At 35.3% G+C, this 27,141-nt stretch overlaps 1 protein-coding gene across 7 annotated transcripts in view; it reads right to left on the reverse strand.

Annotated features, from left to right (window-relative positions):
- The window catches only part of LOC100026608 (phospholipid-transporting ATPase ABCA3-like), a 268,136-nt gene that overhangs the window by 169,353 nt on the left and 71,642 nt on the right, over positions 1–27,141 (reverse strand). For 4 of the 7 annotated variants that reach the window (XM_016423876.2, XM_056806544.1, XM_007498228.2 and 1 more), the window contains 3 exons: positions 14,825–14,941; positions 14,068–14,185; positions 6,516–6,689 (listed from right to left, as the gene is read on the reverse strand). In XM_016423876.2, coding sequence (XP_016279362.1) covers positions 6,516–6,689; positions 14,068–14,185; positions 14,825–14,941 — 409 coding nt within the window. The remainder of the gene's footprint in view (positions 1–6,515; positions 6,690–14,067; positions 14,186–14,824; positions 14,942–27,141) is intronic. The other 3 variants (XM_056806541.1, XM_056806542.1, XM_056806543.1) reach the window with 3 other exon arrangements.

A 27,141-nucleotide genomic window follows, 5' to 3' on the forward strand; every position in this document is an offset into this window, starting at 1 on the left:
TCTAGATTGTCAGATTTATTAGCATATGATAGGGAAAAATTACTTCCAATAAGTGCCAGGTTTATTGAACACTAGCTTGCTGAGGTCATTTACCCCTAGTTTATTACACTGATCCACCCTTCTGTCTCTTAGCCTCAAACCTTCACATTTTAAAAATTATTTCCCTTGATATTCTTGATCTCTTGTTTTGACCCCCCAGTTTTGAAGAATTAGATTATTTAGTTTCCAATTAAATTTAAATTTGCCTTTCCATGGACCCTTGTTAAGTATAATTTTTAATCTCATTATGATCTAAAAAGCTTTTCTTCATTTGTTTGCAATGTTTCTATGCACTAGCATATGGTCAGTTTTTGTATATGTACCATGTACTGCTGAGAAGAAGGTATATTCCTTTTTATTCCTGTTCTGTTTTCTCCAGATATTTATAACTCTAATTTTTCCAGCATTCCATTCACTTCCCTTACTTCTTTTCTTATTTATTTTTTTGGCTTGATTTATTTAGTTCTGAAAGGGGAAGGTTGAGATCCCCCACTAATTTGGCCTTACTATCTATTTCCTCCTTGGGCTCCTTCAATTTTTCCTTTAGAAATCTATATGCTATGCCATTTGGTGCATAGATGTTTAGTAATATTACTTCATTGTTTATAGTACCCCTTAACAAAATATAATTTCCTTCCTTATCTCTTTTAATCAGATCAATTTCTTCTTTAGCTTTGTTTGGTACCATAATTACTACTCCTGCTTTTTTTACTTTAGATGACACAATAAATTCTGCTCCAGCTTTTATCTTCATCTGTGTGGCACCCTGTCTCAAATATGTTTCTTGTAAACAACATATAGTAGGATTCTGGTTTTTAATTCACTCTGCTATCTGCTTCCATTTAATGAGTTTATCCCAAGAGTTATGATTACTGTGTATTTCTATCATATTTATCCCCTTTATATCCTGCTCTATTCCCTTTCTCTCTGTTCTTCCTCACCAGTATTTTGCTTTTTGTCACTCCCCACTCTTCCCCCTCCCTCTAATTATCTTACTCTTCCCTTGTCTTATATTCCTCTACTTCTCTGTGGGGTAAGATAGAATTCTATACCCCACTGAGCATACTTGTCTTACCCTCTCTGAGCTTTTTACAATGAGAGTAAAGTTTAAGCATTGCCTGTCACCACCTTTCCCTATGATTTTTCATGCCTCTTTATGCTATATAATTTACTGTATTCTCTCTCCCTTCCCCTTTATCTCAGTGCAATTCTCTTTCAATCCTTGATTAATTTTTTACATATCATTCATGTGATTCAAATGCCTACATATCATATCATACGTATCATTCCATATCATCATATTTACATATATATATAATTGCATCATAATTAGCTTACTTCTACACTATCTTTCTGAGTAATTTTTGAGAATTACAGAAATCCTCTTTCCATGTAGACATATAAACATTATGATCTTAATGAGTTCTTTAAATTTTCTCTTTCTGGACTTCTCTTGTGTTTTGTGTTTGGACTTCAAATTTTTTGTTTAGGTCTGGCTTACTCCTCAGGACTGTTTTTTTATTTTATTGAGTGACCATTTTCCTCCCTGAAAGAATATACACAGTTTTGCCATATAGGTGACTCTGGGTTGTAAACCCTGATCTTTTGCCATGACTAGGTCCAGTGTGATCTTGATTGTAGCTCGATGGTATTTCAGTGGCTTCTTTCTGGCTGTTTGAAGAAATTTTTCCTTAGCTTGGTGCCTCTTGAATTTAGTTATTATATTCCTAGAAGTTGTCATTTGAGGATTTCTTTCTGGAGGTGATCTATGAATACATTCAATTTCAGTTTTATTTTCTTGTTCGAGGATCTCTGGGCAGTTATCTTTGATAATTTCTTGTAATATTATATCCAAGGTTTTTTCTTGATCATCACTTTCTGGTAGTCCAGTAATTCTCAAATTGTCTCTCCTAGATCTATTTTCTAATTCAACTATTTTTTCAATAAGATATTTCATGCTTTCCTCTTTTTTCATTCCTTTGATTCTGCTTCATCGTTCCTTGATTTCTCATGAGATCGTTTATAGATGTTCAATTCTGATTTGTAAGGCCTGATTTTCCTCTGCCAGTTTTTGTTTCTCCTTTTTCAATCAGCCCAATTTCTTCTTGTATTACTTTCACTTTTTCTTGCATCACTTTCATTTCTCCTTTCATCACTTTCATTTTTCTTTCCCACTTTCCTTTACCTCTCCTAATTGTTTTTTGAAGTCCTTTTTTTGTTCTTCCAGAATCTGTGTCCAACTAATATTTTTCTTTTGGACTTTGCTTGTTTTTCCTTTTCTTTCATTGTCCCTTTCTGTGTCTGTACTTTGTTCTATGTCTCCACAAAAATTCTTTAGTTAGGTGCTTTTTTTTTATTTGCTCATTTTTCTTATCTAATTAGAGGTAGGATCGGGGGATGATGTGCTGGTCTGAGGGCTGAGAGTTCTAAAATCCCCCCTCACCCTGATGATTCAATTGATCCTTCAGATGCTGATAGCTTAAAAACTTGCCTCAGGCTTAGGTATAAATTTTTGATCTCACTCTGATCTTGATCAGGTCAGGGGCTGATCAAATTCTAGCCTCAGTCTTAGTCTCAAGTTTTTGGTCTCACTGTGTACTTGATCCTATCAGGCACACCCTTGATTGTCCTGTCTTGGAGCTCTGCCCTGAGCTTTAGGCCAAAAGATCAGTACTTAGTACTATCATGTACTCCAAAGTATGAATTCAGTCCGTGTCCCTAGCCTAGACTAGAATTTCCTGCATTAGGTTTGAAATTTCAAGCAGTATGGATTGGCTTGTACCTCTATTTGCTCAGGCAAGGTCTCAAGGTATGGATGTTGTCTCAGGCATAGGCTCCCAAATCTTGGATAGCAGATGTGGAGTCAGGGTGTTTATGTGTCTTGCTCTTGGTTTGCTCTTCTTCCTTCCTTGCTATAGCTTCTTGCTAGCTCTACTCCCAGTGCTCCAGATGTTCATTGTCCACCTTTTGGTTTTTTCCTTTTCTTGAAAGTAGTTTCATCCTGTCTCCTTCTTGGTTCGTTCACTCCTGCATTCATTTTGTGGTGATATTTTAATCTTGGTTGGATAATATTCTCATGGTGGCACAGAGCTGCTGAGGATTACTCTGCCATCTTGGCTCTACCCCCTTCTTGGAGTTGACTTCCTTTTTAGCCCCAGAAATTCAAGGCCTTTTATAGTGGCCGCCTGTTTCTTCCCCTTTTCACAGTGGCCAATCACAGCTTCCAAATTGTCTAGCAGTCTTTGTCGGAATCAGTTCTCACCTTCTGAAGGTCAATTTCTCATAAAAAAGATTCCTAACTGAACAGTGTCTCTGTGTGTGAACTCTTAAAAGAATTCACAAGTTTCTGACTAATTGAGTTTTCGTCCATTTTCTGAAGTTATCACTCATTTTAGGAAGTGACTTTTGAACTCCCTTACTTAGGGTTCACACTTCACAATGGGTTGGATAAATCAATATGATAAAAATGACAATCCTATCTAAATTAATTTACCTGTTCAGTACCATATCAATCAGACTACCAAATAATTATTTCATAGAGCTAGAAAAATAATAATAAAAGGGAGGGAGCCCCATTTCTACCTGATCTCAAGCTGTATTACAAAGCAGTGATCATCAAAACCATCTAGGAATAGTTAAGAAATAGAGTAGCTGATGAATAGACTAGATTAGGTACTCAACAATATAGCAATAAATGACCATAGTAATCTTGTGTTCCAGCTTTTGGGAAAAAACTCACTCTATACAATAATTTAGAAAATTGGAAAACTGTAAGGACTAGAGGCTAGGCAGAGACCAACATCTCATACCATATACCAAGATAATGTCAAAATGGACACATGACTTAGAAATAATGGATGATAACAAAATAGAAAAACATAGAATAATTGATCTGCCAGATTTTTGGATAAGGGAAGAACTTATGTCTAAGCAAGAGATAGAGAACATTTCAAAATGTATAATTTTGAATACATTTAATTGGAAAGGTTTGCACAAACAAAACAACATAACCAAGATTAGAAGGGAAACAAAAAATGTGGAAAATTATTTTAAAGCAAATGTCTCTGACAAGGCCTTATTTCTCAAATATATGGATAACTGAGTCAAAATTTACAAAAATACAAGTCATTCCCTAATTGATAAATGGTCAAAGGATATGAATAGGTAGTATCTTGAATGAAGTTAAAACTATCTATAGTCATATAAATATGATCCAAATCAGTACTGATTAGAAAAATGCTAATTAAAACAATTCTGAGGTACCATTGGCTCAAATGTTCAAAAAGAAAAATTATGAATGTAGGAGAGGATGTGGGAAAATGAGTACATGGAGCTGTGAATGGATACAACTATTCTGGAGACCAATTTGGAACTATGTCCAAAGGGCCATAAAACTACATTTCTATTGACCTAGTGATCTCTTCACAAAGAGAAAGAAGAAAGAGGAAAAGGACCTACTAATGAAACAATATTTATAGCAGCTCTTTTTGGAGGGGACTTGGAAACCAAGTGGATATCCACCAATTGGAGAACTGCCAAACATGTTAGGGCATGTGATTATAATACACAGGATGATTTTGAAACATTTGGAAAGACTTATATGAACTGATGCAGAGAGAAGTAAACAGAAGCAGAGGAATAGTGACATAGTTACATCAATATTGATAACTGTGAATGACAACTATCAGTTATCATAATAATGATCAAAGGAACTTATAATGAAAAATTCTATCTCCAATCATAAAAGGAACTGATGGAGTCTGAATAATTAAAGCATACCATTTTTCATTTTATTTCCTTCATGAGTATTTTTTGTATGTGTAATATTTGTCTTCTTTCACAACTTAATAAATAGGTAAATATGTATTGCACGATAGCATATGTATCATTTATATATTAGCTGCTGCATTGGGGAGTGGAGAAAGGAGGAATGGAGGGGGAAAATTTGAATTGTAAAATGTCAGAAAACAAACATTAAAATTTTTTCTTCAGGCAACTGGAAAAAATATAACAATCTTTGGGAATGAGAAGGATACTGTGCTAGATTTTGCAGATACAAAACGAAAAATAAAGCAGTTTTTGCCCTCAAAAAGCTTTATTCTACTAGTGGGCCAATAAAATATGAGTAAACACAATGCAAACTGAGGAGGGAAAAATATAAACCTCTGGAAGGCTTAGAGAAAGCTTTACCAGGGAAGGAGTACCTCTGTAGAGCCTTTAATGAAGATAAGGATTCTGAAAAGAAGAGTTGAGGTTATTCCAACCATCGGGAATAGCTTGTGAGGATGGAGTAAGGGATGGAACGGGAACATTGGGAAGAACTAGAAGGCTAGCATATAGTGTGTGTAAAGGGAAGGAATGTGAAATAAAGCTGGAACCACATGCTGGATGACATTAAATGACAAACTAAGAAGTTTGTATTTCATCTCAGAGTTAATAGGTAGCCACTGAAAGTTTAGGAACAGGGAGAGCTGTGTCTTAGAAAATATTATCTTGAAAGCTCTTTGGAAGATGGACTGGATAAGAAAGTGAATACAGGGTGACCAACTGGCAGGCTATTATAATAACCTCAACAAGAGATGATAAAAGCCTATGGTGGTGGCTAGTAAGCAGATAGAAGGAAAGGGATGTCAGAGATATTCCTAAGATAGATAAGACATGAATATGCAGTTCATAATGACTTCTTCCTTCTCTAAACAGCATTTACATCTATACTGCCTAACATTCTATACTTGTTTCTTATGTGTAAACTTAATCTTGATGGAAGTTTCTCAAGAGAGCCTGTTTCTTATTTCTAGAGGATCTTGTATGGTGCTCACCAAGATAAAACATTCAAAAGTCATTTGTTGACTATCTGAAACAGAAGCAATCATTTACCAATTTCTGAGTAGTAAGTAACTTTTGAAAGAGAATTTGAAATGAACAATATGGAAATATATTTTGCATATTGTATTATATATTATATTATAACTGAAATTAAATTGCTTACCATCTCTGGGAAGGGGAAGGAAGGGAGGGAGGGAGATAATTTGGATCAAATAACTTCAGAAAACTTATCTGGAAAACTGATGGAAATGTGGGGAATGTGGAAAATTATTACATGTAATTGGTAAAATAAATTATCTTTAAGAAAAAGAATGAGTAATTATAGTTCACTACAGGATCAGTCACTTTTTAGATTATTTTAGAAAGTAAATTTTACTCTATCCCTATTTGTCATAAAATTTATAACTGTACAAGTTATAGTCTCCTTAGAAAGGATATGTTAGACAAAAATCTAATTATCATTAAGCTTTTATTTCTGTAGTAATTTAGAACTATCCATGATTCTCTCCAAGCAGCATGAATGTTCTTATGAAAGTTGGGAAATCCTGTACATTTTATTTCCATTTTAAACTCTAGGAGGATGCTGTCATTTCTGCAGATGTTAAAGGATTAAATTAGTAGAGATGGAAATTTAAAATGAAAATACTCACCTTTAATTTCAAATCTGACTATCATATTGATCCCCATTGTCATGGCAATGTTAGAGAGTAGACAGGCAGCCAGCTTTTGGTCAAGACTCATCTGGTTGTATCGAGAACTAATGAATAAGTATGGGAGGTAGGTGATGAAGTAGATGCACCCTCCTGTAGCAACAGCCATATTAGCTGAAAGTTTTGAGGGGGAAAAATATAGATATTTTAAACAATATGTAATAAAAGAAGTCAAACTCTTTGGAAAATGACAAGCAATAAAATTACCTCTGCCTGGGGGAGGGCAGTTTTGTATTAATTAATACACTCTATCCCTATTTGTCATGAAATTCTTATGACTTTATTAATCTGATGATTACTTTTGCCACTTCACATCTAATATTGCCCTCAAAACTCATCTCCCTGGAAAACTTCAATTCATCCCACCCTCATTCATGTTTTATATTTTTATTCTATGTCCTCTTAAACTTATCTCAAATTGCTTCCTAAGTGTTTATTTCTAATTGACTCTCAGACTGAGAGCTATGAAGCCATATATGCAGTTTTATATATAATACACACATTATTCAATACATTCTTGCTATGTAGTTCTTCTCTTTCAACTCTGAATTTTTTTCTTCCTTATCAAATAACTTTTGAGTTTTACTAATGCTATTTTTACACCAGTCAATAACACTCTCTACCATGATTTGTTTAGTCATGGATATGCATTTTACTTTCAATTTTTTGTAGTACAAAAATGCTGTTGCAACTATACATATCTACTAATGGGTTATTTGGCTCAAAGAGTAGTAATTTTCTCACATATTTATAATTATTTTTCTGAACAGTTAAATTAATTCAGTTTCATCAATCATATATAAATGTGCCTATCTTTTCATAGCCACTCCAACACTGACAATTCTAGATTTTGGCACTGCTAATTCACTCTGAAGGAGAAAGCTCAGTTTTATTAATTTGAATTTCTCTTATTAGTGATTTTCACCAACCTTTCATATACTTGATAACTTGCAATTCTTCTTAGAAAACTTCATACTTTTTGAAATGTGGAATGGAATATATGTTATATATGTATACACATATATGTTCTTATATATGTGTTAATTCCCTATAGATCTTAGTATTTTGAAGATTTATATTGGAGATGTTTGTGCAGAGATTTTTCTGTGTCTTAATAGTTTCCCCTAGGCTGGCTGAAATGATTTTGTTTGTGCGAAGTTATGTTTTTAAAAAATAATTACTGACATTCCTTGTTCAGTTAATAATTTTCTCCCTAATCATGGTTGTCAAAGGGAACTTTCTACTATACTCTTTTAAAACAAACAAACAAAAAAAATGTGACTTTTACATTTAAGTTATGCATCTATTTGAAATTTATTGTGGTATTCAATATAAGAGTTTGGTCTTACAATAGGCAGCAAAACCTGTATTTGACAAATTTCTTTGCAGTTTTCCCAATAGCTCTTGATCATTAGGGAATGCTTTTGTATGAAGAGGAAAGCACAGATGAGAAGAGCAGTACTGAACCTCTCCACACATCTTACTTAACTAATCTGTAATATTGATGTATCTTGTATCAAAAACAATTATTTAAATCATTACTGTTTTATAATATAGACTGTAGTGTGTAGTGCTATGCTTTGTTACTGCTTCATTTAATTCCCCCCATTTAGTATTTATTTTAAACATTTTGAGTTTCAAATTCTCTTCCTTTCAACCACCCACTTATTATTCCACTGAGAAGGGAAGCAATTTATTAATTATTCGTGTGAAATCATGCAAAACATTTTTCCATATTAGCCATATTGCAAAAAATAAAGTGAGGAAATTATATTTCAATCTTCATTCTAGGTTCACTTGTTCTCTCTCTGGAGGTGGAAAGCAATTTTCCATTCCAAGTCCTTTGGAATTGTCTTGGATCATTATGATTATGATGGAGTACTACTGTGCTATAAGAGATGGTGAGAGGGAATAGCTGCAGAAAATCTTACCTATATGAATTGATGCAAAGTGAAATGAGAAGAACCAGGAGATCATGGTGCACAGAACAGCAATGTTGTAAAAGGCAATGTTGTAATGATGATCAACTGTGAATGACTTTGCTACTTACCACTCTTGTTTCTTGAACTCTTCTAGAAAATTTTGTTGGGCCTGTGTCCAATGAGAATTTTTCTTATAAGCTTTTGTTGTTAGTTCTTTTTAATTAGTCTGAGTTGTCTTGATCTTTCCTGCTGTTCTATTAATGGTTCTTTTTATGTTGTTTGTATTTTCCTAGTATATTTCTTGACTGAACCTTATGTTAAAGTTGGGGTTCTGTTCACCTCAGGGTGGGCAGGCACCTAATCAGGCTTCAGACTTTTTGTGCTGTTTTCAAAGCTAGTTCTGGGAATCTGTATTTTTTGGTGCTTCCAAAGTGATATGATGCAGGCATCTGCTCTCTTGCTCTGTGCTATCTTGCTTCATACACATTATTTCTCTCATGATTTTAGACCCCTTTTCTTCCAAATGAAGTTATGTGGTCTATTTCCAAACCCCTTTGTAGTTTGAATAGTACTAAATCTACTGGAACAGCCTTGCTATGAATACTCCATATCTCTCCAATCACTTCATTATTAATTTCTGTAAAGAGTGGTTTTTATTTATTTTTATCTTTTTATTTAGTCAATTTAGAACATTATTCCTTGGTTACAAGAATCATATTCTTTCTCTCCCTTCCCTCCCACACCCTTCCCGTAGTCAACATACAATTTCACTGGGTATTACATGTGTCCTTGATCAAAACCTATTTCCATGTTGTTGATGTTTGCACTAGGATGTTCACCCAGAGTCTACATCCCCAACCATATCCCCCTTGACTCATGTAATCAAACAGTTGTTTTTCTTCTGTGTTTCTACTCCCACAGTTTTTCCTCTGAATGTGGATAGTGTTCTTTCTTGTAAATCCCTCCGAGTTGTTCAGGATCACTGCTTTGCAACTAATGGAGAAGTCCATCACATTCAATTGTACCACAGTGTATCAGTCTCTGTGTACAATGTTTTCCTGGTTCTGCTCCTTTGGCTCTGCATCAGTTCCTGGAGGTCGTTCCAGTTCACATGGAATTCCTCCAGTTCATTATTTCTTTGAGCACAATAGTATTCCATCACCAACATATACCACAATTTGTTCAGCCATTCCCCAATTGAAGGGTATCCCCTCATTTTCCAATTTTTTGCCACCACAAAGAGTGCAAGCTATGAATATTCTTGTACATGCCTTTTTCCTTATTATCTCTTTGGGGTACAAACCCAGCAGTGCTATGGCTGGATCAAAGGGCAGACAGTCTTTTAGCGCCCTCTGGGCATAGTTCCAAATTGCCCTCCAGAATGGTTGGATCAATTCACAACCCCACCAGCAATGCATTAATGTCCCTACTTTGCCACATGCCTTCCAGCATTCATTACTTTCTGTTGCTGTCATGTGAGCCAATCTGCTAGGTGTGAGGTGATACCTCATAGTTGTTTTGATTTGCATCTCTGATTATAAGAGATTTAGAACTCTTTTTCATGTGCTTATTAATAGTTTTGATTTCTTTATCTGAAAATTGCCTATTCATGTCCTTTGCCCTTGACTAGGTTTGGGTACAGTGAGGAGATCTACCACTCTCATGTTGCTACCCAGGTCCAATCTTCTAAGTAAGTTCCTCCAAAATAAGCTATTTATGCTGGCCTGGACCCACTTTTCTTTTGTATTTTGATATCTTCTCATGACATTGGGGTTATTCCTTTAGACAGTTTGCCCCCTAACAGTATGTTCTGGGTTTGTTAGCTTACTGATTTTTTAAAAATTACATTTTAGTTCATTAACTTTTTTACTAAATATTTTTGAAGATATAATTTTTCCTCTCTGTGTTACCTTTAACTCCAAAATTTGCATATTGTTTTCTTCTTATGATTTTTAAAATTGTTCCTTTGATTTGTTTTTTGAGCCATTCATTGTTCAGGTTGTCATTAGCCTCCATTTAATTCTGAGACCTTTACTCTTGTTTCTTGTATTATTAAACTAAGGTCTACGAAGGATATGCTTAATATGTCTCATTTTATATTTATTATTCATGTCTTGGCACATGACCAGTTTTTGTAAAATTACCCAGTGATGCTGAGAAATGTCCATTTAGAAGGTCATTTTAATATATATATGTGTATATATAAATGTATGCATTTATGTATAGCCAACAATATGTTCAGTTCTTTGGCTTTCTTTTTATCTAGTTATATTTATCTAGCTCTGAAAGAGCATCATTAAAATCTCATAATTTTTTGTTACAGTATTTTGTTGAAATTTGGTTAGCTTTCCTTTTATTAATTTAATTGCCTTTTTTTACTTAATAGTTTTGTTAGTAATTATATTTCTTCAGTATCTGTGGTACTTATAAGCATGATATAATTCCTTTATTTCTCTTGATATTTTTTCTTGAATTTTTCTTGTCTTGTCTAAAATCACAAATGCAACAACTGCTTTTGTGGAAATGCCTGACATAATGTGAATTTTGTCCAGTTATTCATCTTCATAATGTATACATCTTGAATTTAAAGGTTTTTTTTCTTAGGTGTAAGAAATAAAATCCTTTTTGCCATTTAATTTTGTTTTATTTGGGAATTTAACTGGTTCATATTTAAGATTTTAATGGTTAGTTTTGTGTTTTCTTTTATTTACTTTTTTATTGATTTTTTTCTCCTCTTAAAAGTCAATACTTGGTCTCTTTGATTACTTTAGCTTCATTACTTTGAGTTTTCCTTTTTTTTTTTTCCTTCATCATGTTAGAATGCAGAGTAGGACCACTTCAAATTTTTGGTATTTAACCTCAAATAGACTCTCAATGTAGTAAGGTAAATTCTTTTCATCATGCCATTTGATTCTCTCTCCTACTCCCCAGAAAAGTTGTTTCAAATCTCTTTTCTCCTCCAGACTTTCTATCCTAACCCTATTAGCTGAGGACCACATTAAAATTAAACTAAAAAAAAAACCCAAACAATTAAGAAACGACAAAGCCATATTTGTTGTAAAGCTCCATTTTTTAATAGGTTCAAACCCCTTGCTATTATTTACCATTCTCTCCTTTATTTTAGGTTCTTATGAAGATACAGCCCTTCTTGTCAAAGTCAACCCTTTTACATGTACCTATGTACCTATCTCCCCCTGCTTCCATCTCTTGACAAACTGCTAAGAGAATCACTACCCCTTTCTTATGCTCTAATTTTCAATTTCTCCTAATCTACAGATTCCAGTCCTATTGCTTATAAATATTTCTAAGACAACTGAATCTTTAAAATACCTTTGCTCAATTCCACTATTCCTTCAAATTATGGTCCTTTTTTTTTCTCTCTCCTTCCTTTGAAGACAAATTCCTAGAGAAATCTGCCTATATTTATTGCTCTGACCTCCTCTCCTCTCACTTCTTAAAACTGCAATCTGGCTTCTAACCGTATTAATTTAATTTAAACCAGATAATGGCCAAACACCTTCATGCTTCTCTCCCCCTGCCCCTTCCCCTCAATCATCCTTCTTGACTTATCTGTAATATCTCACAATGCTGACAACTCTTTCCTTCTAGATACTTTTTTCCCTCTGCATTTTCCAATCCAAATCCAAATACACTTTAATCCAAAATCCAAAACACAGCTGCTCTTTCAGTACTTCTACAAATTTGACTACTTCTCTGGATAATCATTAATACAACACTCCAAAGATATACCATAGTGTGCTCTCTTCTCTCTAGTCTCCCTCACTAACTGGCCTCTTCAGCTGGATTTAATTATTACCCTTATACATATGATTGACTCCCAGATTTATATATCCAATTCTAGCCTATTTTCTGAGTTTCAGCCTTGTATCATCAATTGCCTATAAGTCATTTTGAAACAGATGTCTCAGACTTACATATCCAAAGCATTATTCATTATCTTTAACTCTAAAACCACTTCTCTTTGACATATCTATTTCTTTCAACAATACCACCAACCTTCTAGTCATTCAGATTACTATCTTAAAGTCATCTTCTATGTTTCACTCTTCCTCAACCCCTCACATATAAATAGTTGCCAAGTCTTACAATTATATCCTCACAACCTCTCTCATCCCCACTTCATCTCTCTAGTTATATTGACATTTCTCTCCTGGACTATTAAAATAGTCTACTTAATTGGTCTGCCTTATGTCTCTTCCCACTCCAAGTTCCATATAGTTGCCAAACTAATTTTCTTTCAGTACACATCTGTTATTGTAACTTCTTTATTCAATGAATGTTGAGTCTCCAATGGCTCCCTGTTACCTTTAAGATCAGACACAAACTCTTATTTGGGGGCATTTAAAGTCCTTCCCAAACAGGCTCTTACATGCTACCTCCCTATATAATACTTTGTACATATTTTGCCTATGTATACAATTTCTATAGTTTTTTTTTTTTTGCTGAGAGGGATTATTTTATGTTTATATTTGGATTCCTAGGACCTAGCACAGTGTAAGTGCTTAAAAAATGCATGTTGGTTGATTATACATTGTAATCATATTTCTTTCCCCTAGAGAAAACTCTTTAAGATGAGGTTTCTAGAAATGTAATCTGCCAAAGTGGTAACTGCTTTATAAGAATTTAACAGCAATTGGTATAGTACACTGTACAAAGATAATCAAGGGATAGCATTCTATGTATTCCAATAGAATAAAATACCATTCTGACATGCTATGTATAGGCATAATATATACATATAAGCAGTCTGAAAAGAAACCTATTTATCCAAAAACTGGGATAAAAGTAGTAATCAATTGAGAAATATTTCCTAAGCAGCAACTTTGTAGCCAGACCTATTTTAGATACTGGAAGAGAATGAGGGGGATAAAAAAAGTACCAGACATGGTTCCTCCAGCTTAAAAGATCACAACCTAGTTTAGACAAAAAGATATATGTATAAGAAACAATTAGAGAATAATATAAAACAGCATATAATGAAGTACTAAAAAACATAAGAATTCATTAGGTCTTCAAGCAGAGATTCCACGATTATTTTGGGATATAAAGAATTCTTATTCAGTTACTAGTTGGACTAGGTGGCCTCAGGGTTACTATGACTCTGTGATTCATTGGGGAACTAGTTTAATGCCTTGCACATAATAGGAAAAGCCACTAACTGTGAAAATGAACTGACTTCTATTTACATTACATGAAACATTACACTTTTACTGTTTTTTTACATAATACTTTAACAAAATTACTATTAAAGCTTCAAAAACCTTTTTGAGTTTGTCAATGGCAAAGAAGTTGGTATTTCTACACCTGAGTTAATAGTTAAAAGAATTTTACACATGTAGTGGCTATGGGTGGTGGCATCTGGGTCTGGATCATTTCTAGAGCTCAGAGAAATTAACAGATCTGAAGCAAAAGAAACTAAAAATGGAAAAGAATTTATGCTAGCTGTGAACCCTAATCTTTACCACCTTGACTGGATACTCCATAACAATGAAGGCTAACAGAATAAATAAATAAATCCTTAGTGTATCTCTAAGAACTTCTAGTCTCACCTTTATTGAAGAATGTGCTGATCATGAAGCCAAAGAACATGGAAGAAAGGGCAAAACATAGCAGAAAGATAAACACCAATGATGAATCACTGTGGTAAATTATTGGTTGATCAAAAACCTACCAAAAACATTTTAAAATACATGTCAGTCATAGATGTAATGCTATTACATAAAACAAGGGAAAGATGGGAAGAGAATAAAAATCTTGCTTAAAATTCCTGCAATGAATGTAAGACTATTTAGCCAACAAGGCATAATGGATAGATAGCAGTCCTTTGAGTTAGGAGGACCTTGATTCAAGTTCCATCTCTGATACACAATGGCTAGATGACCTTGGATAAATCACTTACTATCTAGTGCCTCAGGAAACTGCCAGTGGGATGTGAAATAAAGTGGACTACTCACTTTTAAAGGAACAGCAAAACCTATCCTTTAAATTTAATATATATTCTGTGACATTAACCTATAGCTCTGATTAGATTCATTTCTAACAGTTATTGTTAACTCTTTTCATTCGTAGATTTAGAGATGGAAGCACTCTCAAATGTCATCTAGTCTAATTCTCTTATTTTACAGATAAAGAAACTGAGGTCCCAAATAATTTGTTTGAAGTCCCTAAGGTAATAAGCAGTAGAACTGGGATTTGAACCCAAGTCTTTTCTCACCAAATCTTGTACCTTCTGTACCACCATGCTTTCTTCTATAAGCCCTCCCTTATAAAAGAGTTTCAATATGACAAAAGAAACCAAATACTTGCCTGCATGAAGAAAAATAATGTCAACAAACATATGGTAATGAGAAAAGAAAAGAAGAATGTGATGAAATAGCTACTCCAGAGCAGCCAGTTGCTGAGGCCCATCATTTGAAGGTATTCCTAAGAGGGAGTTGGGGAGGAAGGAAGAAGGAAGCAACATAAACCAAAAGGCACAAAATCAAACACTTAACTGTCTACTAGTTTAACAGAGTAAACTGTTAAGTAAAGCTTTGAAGGATTTTAATGTAGGTCTTTTATGTCCAAACCCCTAAAAGCATGTGAGGAACTTTTATAGATATCATTCATTATAACTATGGAAGTTAGTTATAACTATTGGTTGGTCAGTAGAAATCTCTAAATTAGACCATAGAAAAATAAGGAAGTAGAGTTCATGGCATATTTAACACTGAAATTAAATAAGAATGGACTCTAGAAATCAGTTGGTCCAAAGCATGGATTTTATATTAACAATATCTTCAACAATAAGTTGCCTAGTTTTTGCTAGACAATATCTCAAGACAGAAACTAACTACTCATTGAATTGATCTAATATTTGAATAGGAAATGTTTCTTTAAAATGATCCAAAATTTGCCTTTCTGCAACTACCATCCATATAGATTCTTTAGAATTTCAGAAACACACTATGAAGGCACATAGGTTCTATATTCAGAGGATGTGTGTTCACATCCTGCCTCTGATACTATCTCAAGTCTCAGCCTCCTTGGTTCTTTGGTTTCCTTATTTATAAAGTTAGGGAGTTAGACTAGATCGTCTTTGAGTTTCCTTCCAACTCTACATCTATGAATCTATGATGTTTCAAGCTACAGCAAAATAGTATCCCATTTTAGTTCAGTATACTGTGATAATCTGTAAATCTAACAAGTAATTCCTGCTTTTAGCTTGGCTAATAGTAATTGATATTTTATACAATTATGGTGCTGTAATACTGTATTGTGTACATATTATAATTCTGTAGTTTGGGGAAATAGTAAAAGAAAAGGTTTTTGTTTTTTTCAAATTCCACAAAAGTCCCCTCAATCACCCAATCTAAATTATGTTAAAGTATGTCTAGTATGTCCACCCCCCAGGCCATTTTTTTTTCTTCGTTTCTCATGGAGTTGTTTATAGATCACTATCATCTGCTCTCCAAATCCTGCCTTTATAGTACGGTGATTTTAATATCCCCTTACATCAGGGATTCAACAAACCTCAAGGAGTCCAAAGAGAGAATTCAGGGGGTCAGTAAACTTGGATGGAAAAGATTATTACAGTTAAATTTTAATTAACTTTTGGTTTCCTTTGAAAAACTATTTTTTCTTTAAAATTTAAAAACATTATTTTCAGACAAAGGTCTCCTTCAATAGACTGCCAAAGGGGTCGACGACACAAAAATGATTAAGAACTTAATGCTCCTTCAAATTTTCTAACTTCCCAATTCCTCAGTCCTCTTAAATCCTTTGACCTACTGTTTTAATCCACCTCAGACACATATAGGGAAGACAAACACATTAGATCTCACCATTACACATAAACACTCTATTTCTCTAATTAGCAGCTCTGATGGGAGATACACAAGTGTTATATATTATATATGTATTTGGACATTTTCTACATCAGTTGTGATTTTTCTTTCTCTAAAAAATACTGTTTGTAATATTAGATGGCCCTTTGAGAGGAGGAGTAGGAGGAATACTTGGGAACACTATAGTGATATAAAAAACGAAGATATCAGTAAAAACACATAAAAATAAACTTTAATATTCCCTTATTTGACCATATCCTACCATTTAGTTTCTCACTGTGCTTCACTCCTCTTCTACCTGATCTTTGCCCTCATAAAGATCCTTATTAATTTTACTCCTTGGTATTCTTTCAGGTCAGTAACATCTGCTCTGACTTCACTTTCCATCCTCTCCAGTGTTACCCCGATAGTTAGCTATTTCTTTGCTATACTTCCCTCTGTTCCTGAATATTCTGCCCTTTTGTCTTACCACTTTTCTTTTCTGACCAAAATCAGTTCTGGACTATCTTTACAATTTGCCTTCTCTGGTACTACTCATGAAATGATAAACAAATCTGGAAATTTGTTCTCATAACCATTATGACTGGTCCTTACTGAGTAAGTCATTCATTTTATGACTCCATAATTCTTTATAATTCTCCACAGAAGCTATTTCAAAGCTTTATGTTCCCTTCTGAAGCAACCCAACATCTCTGCCTCCATTTTCTCTCTCCATTGAGCACTTTGCTTCTTTACTGAAAAAAAAATGAGACTGAAGAAGAGGAAAACAAAAATTTAGAAAGAGCATAAGATTGAGTCATGACTGGGAAATCTAAGGAAAAACCACAGTGAGTGATTTTCTCAGCTAAGTTCATCTTAGGAAGACATAAAAAGTTGTGTGGATACAAGGAAGGCATCACAAAAGAGCTTTTTAGCCCAGCTATTGAACTGGGTCCTGCAGCTGTGTACTAGGAAAAGGATCAGGAATGATCACAGGCCTGAGACTGGGTGCTAGGAAAAGAGTAGGAACAGAAGTGAGTAGTAGTTATGTAAACTCCAAAAACTGAGTCTAGGATTCAGTTTCCAGCAGACTACTGGAACTCCAATAAGGGACAATGGTACAATTGGCTTGCCCCATAAATCAAGGTCAGGAGTTTGTAAAGTTCAGATTAGGAAGGCAATCACCACATTTTGTACTAGAATAGCTCACTTTGGATACACTGCAAATATGCAGGTCCCCAGTTTGAATTACCCCAAGATTTGTAAAGGGCACAGAAAGCAAGAGAAAACAACATGACCTAAGAAAATACAAATCAGGAACAAACAAGACCTAGAAATCCCTCCATAAATTTTCAGAGCCTGGTCCTAATACAGTTTCACAATTCAAGAAATAAGGCTGGATCTTCCGGTCAAGATGCCGGCTTAGAGAAAGCTAAAGTTCAGATCTCCGGAAAATCCTTCCCTACCGATCTCAAACTATAAGCTCCTAAGGCGCGGAAATTCAAAACGATCAACAGCATAGACCCTGGGAATCCTCCTCCTGGACCTGGACCTGGATCAAAAGGTATGGCCCCCCTCAAAAGCCAGAACCCAAGATCACTCATACCTAAGGGGTAGGAGTGCAGAGTCCAAGGCTCCAGGAAGCTGCAGCCCTGCCCCCCTCAGAGAGCAGGGTCGTCTGAAACAACAGCAACCCTCAGGGTGGGCAAGACAGCCTCCGGGGCCAGATCCTTCTATCCAAGTTTCAGTGAAAGTCACTGCCCTTGGGGAAGCCGCAGCCCCTTCCCCCTCAGAGAGCAGGGTCTTCTGAAACAACAGCAACCCTCAGGGCCGACAAAACAGCCTCACAGCCAGCTATTCTGAAGGCAACTTCCAGAAAGCAACCTGACCCAGTCCAGTCGAGGGGACACTTAGCAGCAAGGAAACAGAGAGAACCGGGGGAGAGTGTGGCCCCCTGGTCCGACCCTTCCATTCCAGTTCCAGTGAAAGTCATTGCCTTAAGGCATACTCAGTTTAACCCAGGGAAAGCTCATAGAACCAACAATCTGCTCAGGACTAAAGCCTCTGAACACCAGACAGAGATAAGAAAAGCTAATCCTCCCCATTCAGAGATGGCAAACTCCACAGAAGCACAGAAGCCCCAAAATCCCAAGAAAAATAAGAAGAAAGGGGCGACTTTGGACACATTCTATGGAGCCAAAATACAAAATACAGAGGAGATAGAAGACGATACACAAGAAAATGCTCCGAAACCTTCCAAAGGAAATGGAAACTCTCCACAAACCCATGAAGGATTTGAATCAGAAATGACCAAAAATATGGAAGCCTTCTGGGAGGAAAAGTGGGAAATAATGCAAAAGAAATTCACGCATCTACAAAACCGGTGTGATGAAACTGAAAAGGAAAACCAGGCTTTAAAGGCCAGAATCAGGCAACTGGAAGACAACGATCGTGTAAAAGAGCAAGAATTAATAAAGCAAAGCCAAAATACCAAGAAATTAGAAGAGAACATAAAATATCTCACCAACAAGGTGACAGATCTGGAAAATAGAGGGAGAAGAGATAATTTAAGAATAATTGGACTCCCAGAAAAGCCAGAAATAAACACCAAACCCGACATCGTGATACAAGATATAATCAAAGAAAATTGCCCAGAGATTCTAGAACAAGGGGGAAATACAACCAATGACAGAGCTCACAGAACACCTTCTACACTAAACCCCCAAAAGACAACTCCCAGGAATGTAATTGCCAAATTCCAAAGCTCGCAAACAAAAGAAAAAATCCTACAGGAAGCCAGAAAAAGACAATTTAGATATAAAGGAATGCTAATCAGGGTCACACAAGACCTTGCAAGTTCTACTCTGAATGATCGTAAGGCATGGAACATGATCTTCAGAAAGGCAAGAGAGCTGGGTCTTCAACCAAGAATCAGCTACCCAGCAAAACTGACTATATACTTCCAAGGGAAAGTATGGGCATTCAACAAAATAGAAGATTTCCAACTTTTTGCAAAGAAAAGACCAGAGCTCTGTGGAAAGTTTGATACCGAAAAACAAAGTGCAAGGAATACCTGAAAAGGTAAATATTAAGGAAAGGGGAAAAATGTTATCTTCTTCTTTTACTCAAACTCTCTTCTATAAGGACTACATTTATATCAATCTATGTATACTAACATGTGGGGAAAATGTAATGTATAAATAGGGGGTAAAGAAAGACCAAATAGAATAGTCTTTCTCACACAAAGATTCACATGGGAAGGGGAGGGGAAGAAAACTCCTATAAGAAGGAGAAGAAGAGAGGGTTTTTTACTTAAACCTTAATCTCAGGGAAATCAACTCTGAGAGGGAAAAACATCCAGATCCATTGGGATCTTGAATTCTATCTTACCCAACAAGGGTAGGGAGAAGGGAAAACCAAGGGGGGGAGGGGGAGAGGGAAAACAAAAAGGGAGGGAAAGAGAGGGGGGGAAGGGGAGGGAACAAAAGGCAGGGACTAAAAAGGGAAACATCAAGGGAGGGGACAAGGGGGACTGATTCAAAGTAAATCACTGGACTAAAAGGTAGAGCCGAAGAAGAAAAGGTTAGAATTAGGGAAGGCTATCAAAATGCCAGGGAGTCCACAAATGACGATCATAACTTTGAACGTGAATGGGATGAACTCACCCATAAAACATAGACGAGTAGCAGAATGGATTAGAATCCAAAACCCTACCATATGTTGTCTTCAAGAAACACACATGAGGTGGGCTGACACCTACAAGGTCAGAATTAAAGGATGGAGTAAGACCTTCTGGGCCTCAACTGACAGAAAGAAGGCAGGAGTGGTAATCATGATATCTGATAAAGCCAAAGCAAAAATAGACCTGATCAAAAGGGATAGGGAAGGTAATTATATTTTGTTAAAAGGGACTTTACACAATGAGGAAATATCATTAATCAACATGTATGCACCAAATAATATAGCACCCAAATTTCTAATGGAGAAACTAGGAGAATTGAAGGAAGAAATAGACAGTAAAACCATATTAGTGGGAGACTTAAACCAACCATTATCAAATTTAGATAAATCAAATCAAAAAATAAATAAGAAAGAGGTAAAAGAAGTGAATGAAATCTTAGAAAAATTAGAATTAATAGACATATGGAGAAAAATAAATAGGGATAAAAAGGAATACACCTTCTTCTCAGCACCACATGGCACATTCACAAAAATTGACCATACATTAGGTGACAGAAACATAGCACACAAATGCAGAAAAGCAGAAATAATGAATGCAGCCTTCTCAGATCACAAGGCAATAAAAATGATGATTAGTAATGGTACATGGAAAACCAAATCTAAAACCAATTGGAAATTAAACAATATGATACTCCAAAATCGTTTAGTTAAAGAAGAAATCATAGAAACAATTAATAATTTCATCGAGGAAAATGACAATGGCGAGACATCCTTTCAAACCTTTTGGGATGCAGCCAAAGCGGAAATCAGAGGTAAATTCATATCCCTGAATGCTTATATTAACAAACTAGGGAGAGCAGAGATCAATCAATTGGAAATACAAATGAAAAAACTCGAAAGCGATCAAATTAAAACCCCTCAGCAGAAAACCAAACTAGAAATCCTAAAAATTAAGGGAGAAATTAATAAAATCGAAAGTGATAGAACTATTGATTTAATAAATAAGACAAGAAGCTGGTACTTTGAAAAAACAAACAAAATAGACAAAGTACTGATCAATCTAATTAAAAAAAGGAAGGAAGAAAAGCAAATTAACAGCATTAAAGATGAAAAGGGGGACAGCACCTCCGATGAAGAGGAAATTAAGGCAATCATTAGAAATTACTTTGCCCAATTATATGGCAATAAATACACCAATTTAGGTGATATGGATGAATATATACAAAAATACAAACTGCCTAGACTAACAGAAGAGGAAATAGAATTCTTAAATAATCCCATATCAGAAAATGAAATCCAACAAGCCATCAAAGAACTTCCTAAGAAAAAATCCCCAGGGCCTGATGGATTCACCAGTGAATTCTATCAAACATTCAGAGAACAGTTAATCCCAATACTATACAAAGTATTTGACATAATAAGCAAAGAGGGAGTTCTACCAAACTCCTTTTACGACACAAACATGGTACTAATTCCAAAACCAGGCAGGTCAAAAACAGAGAAAGAAAACTATAGACCAGTCTCCCTCATGAATATAGATGCAAAAATCTTAAATAGGATACTAGCAAAAAGACTCCAGCAAGTGATCAGAAGGATCATTCACCATGATCAAGTAGGATTTATACCAGGGAAGCAGGGTTGGTTCAATATTAGGTGTGACAAGGAAATCACTTTAAAAGACTAATATATATTAATTTAAGGTCGCCAAGGAATTCAGCTATGTAATTCCTAAATGAAAACTCAAGTCAGCCGTCAACCTTTTATAGAGTTTAATTACAAACAGGAGGAAGAAAGGATTTAGAGATAGAGAGAGAGAGAGGGAGAGAGAAAGGGGAGAGAAGGGAATAGGGCTTAAATACCCCTTCTGTTTAGGCTGGGCCAAAAGGCCCAAGCCCTTAGATAGCTGGGGCAAAGAAAGGAGATCAGTCCCTATTACTCACGTGACCAAAATGGAGAAACAGTCTCAGGGCCCCCACCTCCAGCTTCCTTCACAGCAAGCTTCTCAGAGCACCTCTCCAACCACTCAGAGCCAAAACTCTCCAACCAACCCCCAGTCCTCAGACCCCCCTATCTTTAAGGAAACCATCCAAGATCCCTCCCCTCAGTTCTCACATCTACCAATCACTGCCCATCATTTTCCCTGTGCCAATGGTGGCTCTAGTTTAACCCAGGACCGCCCAGAGGTCTGTGGCTTTGCACATGTCTGTTGGAGGTCATATTCTCAAATAATTAAATCTTGATCTTTTGCTACAGCCCTTCCTAAATCCTGTTACTCTGAGTAGGGTAGAGATTGTAATAATTAAATTTTGATCTATGCTGCAGCCCTTCCTAAATCCTGTTAGGACTGAGTAGGGTGGAGATTGCAATTTCCAAGACTTGGTTCTGTCATTCCAAGTATCTCCATTGTATCAATTCTAAAATCAATCATGACTCAAAGAAATTCCTGTTCTATGCTTAAGCATAGGTCAAAGTCCTTTCCATTGTTCAGCAAAAGGTTTCTGTCCTAAAGTAATCTTAAGAAGGGAGGAGGAGGAACCTCCCATGCCAATGGGGTTCACATTCCAACAGCCAAGACCCACTATCAATAGGAAATTTTTCAAGTATGAAATTTCCCAATGGTGAAATTTCCAACATTTATAAGTCTAAGAAATTTTAAGGTTTACATAGGAAAACTATCCACATAACTGACCACATCAACAAGCAAACCAGCAAGAACCACATGATTATCTCAATAGAAGCAGAAAAAACATTTGATAAAATACAACACCCATTCCTATTAAAAACACTAGATAGCATAGGAATAGACGGGTCATTCCTAAAAATAATAAACAGTATATATCTAAAACCATAAGCTAATATCATCTGCAATGGGGATAAACTAGACGCATTCCCAATAAGATCAGGAGTGAAACAAGGATGCCTGTTATCACCTCTACTATTTGACATTGTACTAGAAACACTAGCAGTGGCAATTAGAGAAGAAAAAGAAATTGAAGGCATCAAAATAGGCAAGGAGGAGACCAAGTTATCACTCTTTGCAGATGACATGATGGTCTACTTAAAGAATCCTAGAGATTCAACCAAAAAGCTAGTCGAAATAATCAACAACTTTAGCAAAGTTGCAGGATACAAAATAAACCCACATAAATCATCAGCTTTTCTATATATCTCCAACACAGCTCAGCAGCAAGAACTAGAAAGAGAAATCCCATTCAAAATCACCTTAGACAAAATAAAATACCTAGGAATCTATCTCCCAAGACAAACACAGGAACTATATGAACACAACTACAAAACACTCCACACAACTAAAACTAGACTTGAGCAATTGGAAAAACATTAACTGCTCATGGATAGGATGAGCCAATATAATAAAAATGACCATCCTACCCAAACATTTATCTATTTAGTGCCATACCCATTGAACTACCAAAATACTTCTTCACTGATTTAGAAAAAAAAACATAACAAAGTTCATTTGGAAGAACAAAAGATCAAGGATATCCAGGGAAATCATGAAAAAAAACACATATGATGGGGGCCTTGCAGTCCCTGACCTTAAACTATATTACAAAGCAGCAGTCATCAAAACAATTTGGTACTGGCTAAGAAACAGAAAGGAAGATCAGTGGAATAGACTGGGGGAAAGCGACCTCAGCAAGACAGTATACGATAAACCCAAAGATCCCAGCTTTTGGGACAAAAATCCAGTATTCGATAAAAACTATTGGGAAAATTGGAAGACAGTGTGGGAGAGACTAGGAATAGATCAACACCTCACACCCTACACCAAGATAAATTCAAAATGGGTGAGTGACTTAAACATAAAGAAGGAAACCATAAGTAAATTGGCTAAACACAGAATAGTATACATGTCAGACCTTTGGGAGGGGAAAGACTTTAAAACCAAGCAAGACATAGAAAGAATCACAAAATGTAAAATAAATAATTTCAACTACATCAAATTAAAAAGCACAAACAAAACCAATGTAATTAAAATCAGAAGGGAAACAACAAACTGGGAAAAAAGTCTTCATAGAAACCTCTGACAAAGGTTTAATTACTCAAATTTATAAAGAGCTAAATCAATTGTACAAAAAACCAAGCCATTCTCCAATTGATAAATGGGCAAGGGACATGGATAGGCAGTTTTCAAATAAAGAAATCAAAACTATTAATAAGCACATGAAGAAGTGCTCCACATCTCTTATAATCAGAGAGATGCAAATCAAAACAACTCTGAGGTATCACCTCACACCAAGCAGACTGGCTAGCATGATAGCAAAGGAAAGTAATGAATGCTGGTGGGGATGTGGCAAAGTAGGGACATTAATTCATTGCTGGTGGAGTTGTGAACTGATCCAACCATTCTGGAGGGCAATTTGGAACTATGCCCAAAGGGCAACAAAAGAATATCTACCCTTTGATCCAGCCATAGCACTGCTGGGTCTGTACCCCAAAGAGATATTGGACAAAAAGACTTGTACAAAAATATTCATACCTGTGCTCTTTGTGGTGGCCAAAAACTGGAAAACGAGGGGATGCCCATCAATTGGGGAATGGCTGAACACATTGTGGTATATGTTGGTGATGGAATACTATTGTGCTAAAAGGAATAATAAAGTGGAGGAGTTCCATGGAGACTGGAACAACCTCCAGGAAGTGATGCAGAGCGAGAGGAGCAGAACCAGGAGAACATTGTACACAGAGACTAATACATTGTGGTATAATCGAATGTAACGGACTTCTCCATTAGTGGCGGTGTAATGTCCCTGAACAATTTGCAGGGATCTAGGAGGAAAAAACACTATTCATAAGCAAAGGATAAACTATGGGAGTGGAAACACCGAGGAAAAGCAACTGCCTGAATACAGCGGTTGAGGGGACATGACAGAGGAGAGACTCTAAATGAACACTCTAATGCAAATATTATCAACATAGCAATGGGTTCAAATCAAGAAAACATGCCATTCCCACTGGATTTACGCGTCGGCTACGGGGGGTTGGGGGGGAGGAAAAGAAAATGATCTATGTCTTTAATGAATAATGCTTGGAAATGATCAAATAAAATATTTTAAAAAAAGAAAAAAAAGAAAAAAAGAAATAAGACTGGAAATTAAAAAAAAAGATTCCAATGATAAGGAGTTATTTTAAACAACTGAGATACCCAAGACACAAACCCAGAAGAAAAGAATGACTCTAAAAATCTAAAAGTCTCACAAAAAAACACAGCTTGGTCACAACGTCAACTAGATATCTAGAAGAAATGAAGCAAGAGTTTAAAAATACTATCAGCAAATAGGGATAGTTTTATCTCATTTTTGCCTGTCTTTATGCCTCTTATTTCTTTCTCTTGTCTCACTGATGTTACTATCATTTCTAAAACTAACAAATAACAATGGAAGGCTGACATCATTACTTTAAATATGAATTTATTGAGAAAACATCTCATAGTTTTTAGTCTCAGGACCCCTTCACACTTCAAAAATTATTGAAGACCATAAAGGGCCTTGGTATATATTGGTTAGATCTATTAAAACATCTTTCTATTATTACTGGCTGTGTGAATCTGAGCTGTCACTTTACTCTGTTTGCCTCAGTTTTCTCATCTGTAAAATGCATTGGAGAAGGAAATGGCCAACCACTCCAGTATCTTTGCCAATAAAACCCTAAATGGAGTGATTAAAAGTCAAACACACCCCAAAAAACTGCACAATAATATTATGAAATTTAGCATAAATAAGTTGTGTTAATTTTGCCCATTATTGATGAATGTTTAAACAAACTATAGTATGCGAATGCACTGAAATATTAATATGCTGCAATAAACAACAAATATGGTACATACAGAGAAGCATGGAAAGATTTTTGTGAACTAAATGGAAGGGAATTTAAACAGTCCAAAAAATATAAAGGCAATGATTACAAAAAAAAATTGTAGATAACCCCAACAAGAAACAATAAAAAAGAATATTGAGAAATTACTCAGAGTAAGTATGGTCAAAAGAAGACATGAGAAAATACAGCTCCCCCATTCCTTTTCAAAAGTGGAAGGTCCAAGTGTATGGAACACTGCATATAGTTTCAGATTTTTTTTTAGGTATTGATTCGTGTTCCCAATTATTTTTTCTCTATATTCTTGTAAAAAATGATTCTTTGTTATAAGGGATAGTCCTCTGAGACAACTGAGGGGAAGTACATAAGGGGAAATTTAGGTGACATAAAAATAGACAATATCAATAAAAAATGAAGAACTCTAAAAAAAAGAAAAGTCCTAGGAACATCATAACTAAAATAAAAAGTTTTCAGGTCAAAGAAAAAATAGAAAGAATTCAACTACCAAGGAGTCATAGCCAGAATTTCACAGCATTTAGCAAATGCCACTTATAGTGGCATATATATATTTCATATATTTTTTTTTATAAAATAAGAGAGTATGGAATATTTTAAATATTTTGGAAAAGGATTATAATTGTGAATTATAACTAGAAAAATGTCAAAAAATCTTTCAGAGGGCAAAATGGTTCTTAAATAAAATAAGAGACTCCTAAATATTCTTGAAAAAAAGATGAGACCTGTGTGGAAACTTTGAAATATAAGCACAAGTTTCAAAAGAAGCAGAAAACATAAATGCGACCAAACAACTGAAAGGGACAAAATTATTAAGTATTACATTCATAATGATAGTTGGAGATTATATGTGTGCCCTTAGAACTATGATGTCATTGGGAGTCACAGAGAAGAGTTTAATAAGAAAGAGGGTCCAGAAATTTTGTTCTGTTTCACTTTATTTGGTGATCTTAAAAGATGAAATAAAAGGGGAAAATGTAATATGGATGAAAGGGAGAGGAGTATATCTCATAACTGGGATATGCAAGTAGAAGTTAATACATAAATAATGAAGGTCAGAGGGTACAAAAGGGTGCCATTTAAGCCTCACTTTCTTCTTTATCAGTTGAAAGAGCATATAATTTATATCAACAGGGAAAGAGAACAAGGAAGAGAAAAGAGGAAGGAATGAGAGGGGTGATAAATTTAAGGAGGAATCAGTCAAAAGAATAACAAAGTTGAAGCTTAAAGAGATACACATGAAAAGGTACATAAAAGAAAGGGAGGGACTTCCGGTTAAGATGGCGG

The sequence above is a fragment of the Monodelphis domestica genome, chromosome 7, assembly GCF_027887165.1.
Source record: "Monodelphis domestica isolate mMonDom1 chromosome 7, mMonDom1.pri, whole genome shotgun sequence".
In the NCBI taxonomy this organism is placed as follows: Eukaryota; Metazoa; Chordata; class Mammalia; order Didelphimorphia; family Didelphidae; genus Monodelphis; species Monodelphis domestica.